This window comes from Gavialis gangeticus, unplaced genomic scaffold (genome assembly GCF_001723915.1).
Source record: "Gavialis gangeticus isolate Ggan-Ray unplaced genomic scaffold, GavGan_comp1, whole genome shotgun sequence".
NCBI lineage: Eukaryota > Metazoa > Chordata > Crocodylia > Gavialidae > Gavialis > Gavialis gangeticus.
The window spans coordinates 42,660,511-42,671,441 of record NW_017729027.1 but is presented as its reverse complement, the minus strand read 5'-3'; the positions used below and the strand labels follow the sequence as shown (position 1 = coordinate 42,671,441).

At 37.9% G+C, this 10,931-nt stretch overlaps 1 protein-coding gene across 1 annotated transcript in view; it reads right to left on the bottom strand.

Moving 5' to 3' along the window:
- Positions 1-181: 181 nt before the first annotated feature.
- Positions 182-10,931, bottom strand: part of CSMD1 (CUB and Sushi multiple domains 1) — a 2,474,714-nt gene continuing 2,463,964 nt past the window's right edge. The window contains exons 72-73 of the mRNA XM_019520340.1: positions 8,126-8,258; positions 182-3,561 (exon numbers count right to left, since the gene is read on the bottom strand). Of these exons, the coding sequence (XP_019375885.1) occupies positions 3,402-3,561; positions 8,126-8,258 (293 nt within the window). The 3' untranslated portion in view covers positions 182-3,401. The remainder of the gene's footprint in view (positions 3,562-8,125; positions 8,259-10,931) is intronic.

Sequence of the window (10,931 nt, the reverse complement as noted above, 5' to 3'; positions counted from 1 at the left end):
CAAATTCTTCATAAAAAATATATCTCTGTACAAAAAGTTCTTTTGCACCTACTTCATGTCACAGCAGCATGTAGTGAAATGGCAGAATGGAATACTGGGAATGAAAATTAGATTGACTTGATCATAATGCCAGTGGTCTTCCCCAATCTCCCCAGGCCCCCTCCCCTCCTCCCCCCTCCCCTTTTTAATAACAGCTTTTCTTTGTTTACAAAATATTTTACACAAGAAAAAAAATTATTGCAGCGAGCCTGGAGAAAGGCAAGATGTGTGATACAAGCAGCAGTTTTAAACAGCTTTGAAGCACATATCCTGTTTAAAAAAAAATATAGCATGTATTCTTTCCCCATCATAATGGGTCTGGTCAACAATGAGAAAGTATCTTCTGCAAACATCTCAGAAAGTAAATTTCCTGGCTGCCATTACCTGACTGCTGTACAATATTTTAAGAGACTTGTTTTGATGAAGCACCACATACAAGTCTGTGCACACAGAGCCCTCCGTAATGTAATAGCAGGAGTCTAACCTGAGCAGGGCAATGCAAATCTAATAGAGAAGGAGGGACCATTGAGCAATAGGCACAGAATTGAAAATGTAAGGAGATCTTTCTTTCTATTGAGGCCTAATCCTGCCATTCCTAGACAGGAAACACTCCCAGTTAGTATCACAGGATATTTTGGCTGCTTTAGATCATCATACTTGGACATAGCAGAATGCAATACTGGACAGAGAAACCTAAGCTAGTTTGGAAGGAGCTAACTCAAGTCCAGGACACAGCTATTGCAGCACTCAGTACAAACTAACATACGTTGCTACTTAGCAAAGCTTTACATACCCCAGAGAAATGATCTAATCTAGAACATTTTCTCAGTTGTGTAGTCCTTACACATCTTTCATAAATAACCAGCTAAAAGAAGGGGTTGCAAGATTAGGCCATGCAAGCAACATGTGACAACCAGCAAATTAATTTATTTTGATCTTTTTCTCTTTTCTGTTTTGAACTTCTTTCCCAATACTCCTCAGTGTTCATTCATGGACAGATATTGACAAGCTCGCTGAAAAGGTAGAATTAGACAGCTTCCACAAAGACTATTTAGTTAGCATTTTGCACTTGTTTTGAATGACTAAAATCTGAGATTTTTCCCTGTCTTTGGTATCACAAATGGAATCCCAAAGTTGCTAACACAGTTTTTTAAAAAGATAATTTGAGGATCAGCAATCCATCTCTATGACCTCAATTTAGTTACCACTGTCCTCCCTGACCAAGTGTGGTAAGAGAGCCTCCCTTAACAAAGAAACATCCTGTACAATGGGGCAGGAATGGGAGAAAATGGAGACTGATTCAGACCTGACCGTTTCATTTTTACTTTCTTTCAGAAAAATGTGTAGCGCTTTAGGGTATAACAGAGAAATATAAATTAATATGCAATAAACAAAACTACCACCAAAAAATGAAACTATTAAAAATAATTATTAAATACCATATTTATTAAACACCATTTTTTCTTCAGGTGAAAAACATAACAGCTGGAGGCTCTAAGTTACTTTATAGTATTGCTGAAATTTTACATCTAAAAGATGTTAAATTTTCTAAGCTGATTAAGGTTTATCTTTTAAATTATTTTCCTATTCTGTTTCATTAGCCAAAAATGCTTGCTTTCTTTCTGTTTCTTTCTTTCTTTCTTAATATCTGTTCATGTTACGTTTACTAGTCACATTCTCCTCACATAAAATTAAAATATATTGTTTGAAAATAGTTCAGTATAATAGCAAAGACATTAAAAAGTTTGGATTTGAAAGTTAAACAAGATATTAGCTTGGTTTTAGAACTGATGTACAAAACAACTCCCTCAGTTTCTATGCTCACACATTTAACTGAAAGCAAGTTATATTGCACTGTTTTCTGCAATCTGCAATTTTAAAGGATTATTTGAATCAATCTACCCATCCATATCTTTTTATCCCATATTTGTTTTTTAAAAATTACCAAAAGCTCCAAACTAATGTTAGTTGCATTGCTGCCAAAATACATACTTAAAAATCTCAAATTTTCTCTGTCAAACTGTGTGAGTACAAAACAGCATTATGCAAGGTGTTAAAATGGAACTCCAAAAAATCTAAAAACCAACCAACCAATTAAAAACCCCCCAAAAAGAAAAACAAAGCATATTCCTTTTGTTCAGTGTAGAAACTTAATGGTAGCTTGTTATGAACAATTTGCATTGGGTATAATTTGCATGCTACTGTAATGTGTTTTAGTTCAATGTAACATTAAAAAATGATGTCATATAACTGGAGACAAATGGAAAAAAATGCAAAAGGGAAGACTGTATTGTGAGCAGAGGCTCACAGGCTTTATGAGCTATCTAAAATAAATTACTATTCACATTTGTACATGGCAAGCAGCAATAGCTGCTAACCCCCCTGCTGTTTAATAGTATGATGCCAACAATAATGATTGATGACTGATTTCAGAAGAAACAATAGAAGAAATGAAAATGTCTTAGAAATGGGCTCTTGTTCTGGCTGGAAGTCTCCAATGGTTTGTACTGATGTCTAAGGAGAAATTTAGACAAATGAAATTAAACAAAGCATGTATTTTTTTTCCTATCACACAAGATTTCAAACTTGTGCTAAGTATGGGGTCTTATTCTAACACACCAGGTAAACTTAAGGAATGTTTTGCTCTGAAAACAGTGAGTGAATGTTTATATACAATGGATAGTGTGTATAAACCCTGTATATTTTTACCAATATCGTACTCAGTCATCCATGACACTCTAGTGCAAAAAATTGTGCATTAATGTTTTGCTATACAACAGCTGACTGGGAATTTGCAAACTGCCCTATTAATGAACATCTGAGATATACTGCAGGTTGCTTTAATTTCAACACGATTTCAATGGTAAAGCATTTGTAGGTGTTTGCAACCTTGAGGAAGGTTGTCTTCTCCTTCAAGAAAGCTTTTTCTTCATAATATTCCTGTTCTTGGGGATACTCTGTGGTGCTATCATTTGTCACAGTACCTAAAGGATTTCTCCAAGTGCCCAGAAGATTGCATTGAAAGGCATCCAGCCACATACAAATATGAAAGTCTGAGGCATTAAATATGACAAATTGGCATGATTGGCAGTCTTCCTTAAAGTGTGCCTTGATTTGAAGCAGATGCAGCCAGGCATTTTAATCCACCTTTAAGATGAAAAAAATATATATATTCTTTGTCTGATCCCCAGAAGACTGACATGTTTTACCAGAAAATTTAGCTGCATGTATGCCGGCAGAAGATGTTAAAGATTACAGCAGCAAAGCCAAGAGAAGAAGGGAAACTGGTATATGGCACCAAAGGAATTACTGCTTGTCCATCAGAGGTATGGCTATGAATCAGTCAGATTGGGCACTGAAGGCTATACCACTGTACAAACTGTGTTCAGAGTCGTGTCAAACCTCACAGCCTTTGCCTCTGTGGGTTTTAAGTTTGTGTCATACATGGGATTTTCAAATGAAGCCTGTCCATTGCTATTTTCATGTCCAGCATACCCATTGAACTGTACTTTTGGTCTTGTTCTACAAAAGGAGAAGAAAATACTATTAGCGATGATTAAAAATAAAAGTTTAGAACTACTTCATTTTTTAAAATAATTATTGTATAGGATCCATACATGCAATACAAGAATGTTATCCTGCCCTAATAAACTTGTGGAGGGGGCCTAACAACTATGGGAACTACATATAAGAAGTGATAAGGAGAATATAAATTTCTATGGGGTAAGCTGACGCAACACAGAACAGAAACAATGGAGCCAAGCATAGGTATGCATTTTGTCTAGCAAAGTCTGTCAAAAACATGACAACCGTATTGTCTGTTGTAAGTGCCAAAAAAGGCAGCCAAAATAGAAACAAAGGTTGGATGGAAAAAGGAATAAAAATCATCATTAAAAGTGGTCTTAATATTTTTATGGGCATTTTCATTTAAGGACTTGACCAGCTCTACACCTGTCATCAGTAAAGTTAAGTAAATTAACTTCTTATTCTGCAGAATTTAAGCACTTCAGTCAAATGAATACTACCTTCAGTTAAATGCATACTGTGTGCAAATTGTTTAATAGTTATTTTGATACTTCTAAATGGTTGATTTTAGATTCAGAATCACAGCAGCCTGTTTGACCAATTTTGGTTTCTTTTCTTTTCTTTTCTTTCTTTGCTCTGCTTTCATGTTGACTTTACAGGTGGTTTTAACCTTTTCTTCATCATAATTTTATATGGGATTTACAATCATACTCCAATTTTATTTGGGGTGGTACACTTTTATTTAGGGTAATACGAGGTAATTATTTAGTGGTAGTAGATGGAGAGATGGAGAAGATTAATTTTAAGTCATTAGATAAATGTGCTCAGACTTGAGCACTTAACAGTACATTTAGCTACCTAAATAATTGGTCTGATTTGCAGCGCAAGTGGAAACTTACAGCTCTCATTGACTGAATTTTTTCTGGTTTAAAAAAAAAAAATCTTTGGTTCCTAAATAAGTATTTGAGTGTTTGAATTTAGATAACTAACTAGATTGACCAATACTCAGAGAAACTATGAAACTGGAGCAGTGAATAGCAGATTTTGTTTTCAAGAACCAACTCTTCATTGTGGCTACCATTTTACTTTCCTTCTACTTTCATTTACTTTACAAACTGTAATGATAAATACTATAACTGTATTCAGAAATAAATGTATTTACTTTAATTAAAAACTTATTAATATATTACACAACACCAAAACCAAAGAAATTGCAGTCTACCTGCTATCCAACAGAAATAACTTACTTAACACTGTATTTGCCCTTCTCAACAACTGTGATGTATCCAAACAAATGGGTAACCAAGAGTAGGAAATTATTTAGGAAATTATTTAATTATTAGCAGCAAATGGAGGGTAGTATACCCAGATTCATTTGGTTTTGAAGTTCTGAATTAAGAGAACCCTGTAAGTCCTGATTGTAACATGGGAAGCATTCTCTTGACACAGACATATGAGAAAGCAGCCATTAATCTGTCATTTTATAAGCTCTGGGTAAGGGAATACCAGGGCTGGCCAGGATATAAGCTTGGGCATGATGGGGTTGGGATGGGAATCACATTTCATTACAGAGATTCTGGGATTTACTGTATCCCTAAGGGCACCTCCAGTAAGTTTCATAATTTAAGCAGACTCCCAGGGCTATCTAAGGATACATTAGGTGTCTCACAAGTTTCAGTAGAACTGGCAGGGTGAAAAAGTCACTTAAAGTGACCTTTCCTTTTCTTCCTCACCTCCTTAGGGCTTTGATTTCTATGTTGTATGAGGTTCTGCACAAAATTTCATCCCGAGCCTTTCTAGAATGGAGAATAGTAATCAGTGTCAATTGATACAGTTAATATTGTGTTTTCATATGGGCCTGTGCTCTAATAATCAATTTCCTGATTCTGGACACAATCTTAAATATGACACTGATAATTTATCTGAAACATCTTGTTTTACTGGAATAGTATACTGAGAAAATACAGAAAAGAAAAAATAGTCATTCCAACTTCACCATATTTACCCAAATCCAAGATAACTTTCAATGTAAGATTCCAATAATTAGAATGTAAGACCCCCAACAATTAGATTATACACATGAAAAAATAATTTAATTAATTTAAAAATATATAATTTTTCGTGTTTAGAATCTAATTATCTGGGAGTCATCTTAAGTTCACCCCCCACCTCACCACTGCAGCAGGGAAGCAGTGGTAAGGGGGCAGGTGGTGGGAGGGCAAGCAGCAAGGGAGTCAAGATTTTACCCCTTGCCCCCTGAATCTGTCTCCACCACCACTTGCTGTGTGCTTCCCTGGTGCCTGCATACCCTGGCACCTCCCCTCTGGAACAAGCCTCCTCCCATTTGCCCATCCTTCCACCTGCCACCCATGCCTGCACCCACTGGCACCTGCCCCCTTCCCCTCCCCGCCTACTGTTAAGAGCCACATAATCATTTTTTAGAAGGGGAAAGAAAAGTGATCCTTTAAGTGGAAAACTTACCACCCCCACAATGCTGCCACCTCTGCCACCCCACCACTGGCTACCCCTTCTCCTCCACTACTCTGTACCCCACCTCTCCTTTCCCCTTTCACCACCACTTAAACTCTGGCCCCAGCTCTAGCTCCAATCCAGTTCTGGCCAGGGACACAGAGCACATGGTTGCTCCTGTCATGCCTGGTCATGAAGCACTGGCACTGATGGCAGCAACTCTGACCCTGTTTCCAGGGCTGCAGCCTGAGCTGGTACTGATGCAACCATTTCTATGTGGCTAGGCAGGGCCAGAGAAACCATGTGTTCCATGTTTCAGCCTGGAGCTAGGCTGGGGCTGGGACTGGGGCTGAGGCCAGGGCCAGAGCTGGAGCTGGCAGCAATGATGGGTGGGGAGGATAGGCATTGTGGGGAGGATTGGAAGAAGTGGCAGTAGAGGGCAGGTAAGTGATGGGATGGCAGAGGTACCAGTTCCAACTCCATCTCTGATCCTGACCCTGAGCCCAGGACAGGACCAGCATCAGAGCCACAGCAACAGCTTGTGTCTTGAACCCCATGCCCCCTGGCCTGTACTTGAATCAAAGACAAGGGGTCTTCCCCCCATGCTTAATGAGGGAAAAATTCTCATCTTGGATCTGAGTAAATGTGGCAAGTTAAGGAGTAACATCCCCTTATATAAATCACTAGGTTTTTAATGTTTGATAAAAGTATCAGAACAGCAAGGTTGTAGCAAACACTACCATAAACAAAATAAATACAAATGTTCTTCTGAAGACCATTTTTAAACTTTTATCATTTTTAATTAGAATAAAAAATCTTCAATTATTTAGTGCCAAGGATCATATAACATGCAATAAACCTTCATTAAGTATATTAAAATAAGCATCCTTCAGGTTGTACATCTAGTACAGTTATGCTGATTTGGATTTTCTAACAGTAGACTTAGTTGGGCATCTTATGCCTTCAATATTTCATGTTCTGACATGACCTAAACTCTTGTGGCTCCTTGCTGCTATATAACATTTTCCCCCATTCTGGTACTGGGCACATTTAGAAATGAAGAGTAGGTTGGACAGCACAATTTCTCCCTGTAACAGATTCTTGACCAGAGATCAAAGGGATTTTCTTAAACATTTTTTCCCAGTCAAGGACACTTGTTATTTGCCAAAATATATAGCACGTTAACTGGAGTTCATCAGTCTAAACCCCTCATCACTTTCTTTTTGCCATACCATGTAATGACAAGGTAGGTGGATAGCCAAGTTATAAAATTATGGCATAGGCCCATGGTGGAGTACAGTATTTTAACTTTCATTCTTGATATCAAAAAGTACCATGATGAGATGAAGGACCAAAGAGCCCACAAGAGTATGACTAGAACAACTTTTTTTTTCATTAAAAGGCCATTTTTAAAATTAAAAGTAAAACAGGTGAAAGCCATAAGGCATTACAGCTGGTCACAGAAAAAATATTTATTCTATCTGAGAAAGTTCTAGTCCAACACCATTTCCTGGTAGGAGCAAAATGTTAGTGCATATACAGATGCAGGTTTCTCCACTACATTTCTGACCATTCAAGGGATTTATTCAGACATTATGTACCAAATTTGCATAATTTACATATAAGATAAGGCTATTCCAATTACAGAAGTGTTTTCTATAAGCTTACTCAGCATGCACTGTAAGTAGTTGCATTACAGGCTGTTGCCTCATGGGATTTATAGATTTTCTAACGTTTATAATTAATACTATTACATTGAAGTAAACAACATATATTATATTTAATAAAACTCTAAAATTATAGGATAAAATTATCTGCCCTAAGATTTTAATCTGATTCAACCTAACAAACCAAGAAGTTTTATAGATTTTTGCTTCTTAACATGGTGACTCATTTCTTTAAATGTTTGCCATTAAGAATTGTTCTGCAATGAACTTCTGTGTGGGAGAACTCAGGTATATTTTTCCTTTTTAGAATAAGGAAGACATTCTAAAATGTTTTATCACCATATTCCCCAGGTCCCAGAACATTTATCCACCCAAATTTAAACAAAAAATGTGTTAAGTTTTTTAAGAAATAACATTGACAATACCTGTGTTTGTAGAGGTAAAATGCAAACCCTGATAATATTAGAGCAAAGAATGGAACCAGGATGGCAGCTGCAACAGAACTGCTGTTTGTGCCATAGTAGTGGTTTGAAAGGTCAGTACCAGAACTTAAAGGACCTAAAAATGAAGAAAGGAAGAGTAGTGATATCATTAGTTAATATCATGCTGTATGTGAAATACATATTTTTCTCATTGAAGAAAAGAAGGAAAAATCCTGTGCTGTAAAATTGCTTTCAAATTAGATTCAAAATAAGGTATTTAGAAAGGTTGAATGTTAATCTACTACTATTAAAAACCATAATGATTTGACATCAGTCTCTCTCAAGTTAAATAATTACTGGGCATGTCTACACAAGATGCTACTGCACAGTTGTTACTGGACATTTATTCAGTGCTTATATTAGCAAGTACTAAACAAATGCTCAGTAACCACAGTTACTGTGCAGTAGCGTCAGCAAACGTCTTTTAGGTGACATTACTGTCCAGTAGCCTAATAATACTGCATAGCAGAATATTAGCACTGTCCGTTGTGTGACATGCTACTATACAGAATTTTTCAGCTATTGCGCAGTCAGCATCTCAAGTAAATGCGCCCACTGAGACTTAACATTCCCAGTGTGTGTATATATGTGTGTGTGTATGAATTACTGCTTTGCTAATAAAAATTATTCAAAAAATAAGGCTGTAGACAAGTTGTTTATGTATAAGGAATTCATTAAAAAATTAGGAGTCTGAGCCAAAGCCAACAGAGTTAAGAAAAGTTATTTTTAACTCACTTTAATGGGCTTTGAATCAGGCTGTAGTGTTTCTAGTTTTGTTAATGGTTTAATATCTTTTGTGTTCATTATTAGCCCTGTATGAAATCAAGGGCTCGGTTCAACTTCTGAAGAACTGAAAAGCCTCTCTGTGATCACGTAGAGCATTTTTACACGTGCTCCCAGATGTGACGCCAGGCACTTTAATTAGCAAGCTGCACTAATTAAAAGTGCCTGCTTGTCACACGTATCAGTATCGCCATGCATATCTGTGCTGAAAAAATGGTGGCAGGGCACTTTGAACTAAAGCTAATTAGATGTGTTTTATTTCAAAGTGCCCCACTGCCATTTTGTCAGCGTTGAGATGTGTAACGACACTAATACACAGGATATGTGAGGCTGCTGGATAGCATCAACTTCCATGTTCCAGCAGACTCAATTAATCAAGTCTGCTGTGACATGCTGGATTTCCAGCACAGTGGAGCAGGCTCTTTCCATACGTGTAGGAGCTCCCTGTGTCACTTTGATTAGACAACTATATTAGGTGCAAACACTGAGGTAATACTTTAACTTGGTCAATGATTTGGTAAAGGTAAACTTATTTCTTACATAAAAAGATATTCAACACAATGCTCTGGATACGATGTGGACTACCTTTACTCAAGTCAAACTATATTATAACAATATGAATCAAATTTCTACACAGTAGAAAGTACCATGTACCATGTATGATTCATCATGTATAAGTACCATGATGAATCAAATTTCTACACAGTTGAGCCAGGCAGTTAAGTACATTAGCTATCAGTGTTCTGGGAGCTTTTACATTTAACTGTCAGTTCACAGCTCTAAGAGGGATTTCTGATTTCAGATTACCATTAAAAATGTTCTAATGATCAAACCATTTCCACCTGGTTCACACCTAATTCAACAGAAACCTAACTGTGGATGTCAAAATGTAATTATTTTTTTGGTGAATTTTCAAAAAAATATGTTCCTATTAAGGACTTCATCTGTGTATTAAAAACTTCAGGCCTTTAGGGCCTTGTTACTTTGGACACTTAGCATGCATTTTATTTAAATTGTAGTAAGCATTACTGTGCTCTCTTACAAGTAAGAATGTATTCTAAGCAGTAGTACAGTAATGCTTACCATGACAGAGTTGGACAGCTGTCCACAGCTGACACAGTGTTAGCTGTGTCCCCTAACACTGACCCCAGCACTGTGTACCGCATCTCATAACTCCACTTATGAGGACACGCAACCCCCATAGATTCATAGATTCATAGATTGTAGAGTCGGAAGGGACCACAATGGATCATCATGTCTGACCCCCTCCCCCTGGCAAGGGCGAGGACTGAGGTCAGGATGTCTAACCTGAATCTACTCTCCACTAGTTTGCACCCATTATTCCTAGTTACTCTTAGGGGTGCTCTGGTAAACAGTGCATCTCCAATTCCCTGTTGTCTTCCCTTGATAAATTTATAGGTGGTTACAAGGTCTCCCCTCAGCCATCTCGTGTGAAGGCTGAAGAGATACAGATCCCTCAACCTCCCCTTGTAGGGTCTTTCACGAAGGTCACTAATCATGTGAGTGGCCTTCCTCTGAACCCTCTCCAGATCCTCTGTGTCCCTCTTGAAGTGCGGTGCCCAAAACTGGACACAGTACTCCATGCCTGGAGCCCATGCCCTCCTCACTGCATACCCAGTGCTGCCAGCATGGGAGCATCTGCTCCTCTCATGCCAAGATGAGCCAGGTCTCTGTCACTGGCGAACAGTGGAAGGAAGCAGAGGGAACTAGGGCTGGGAGGTGCCCCTGCATCTGCACCTGCCACTAGATGTGCAGGGCAAACCAGGTCCCTGCTGCTGGAAGTCTTGAACCAGCTCTGGTGTGGTGCTTGGACTCGGTCCAACTGTCGCAGAATCACCCACAAACCAAACTGCCTTTGGGGTTCACCATGTGACATGCATGAATATTCTTTTAAATTAGATTTACTTGTGTGACTTTTGGTTTCTATGGGTGCATTTACACAAGA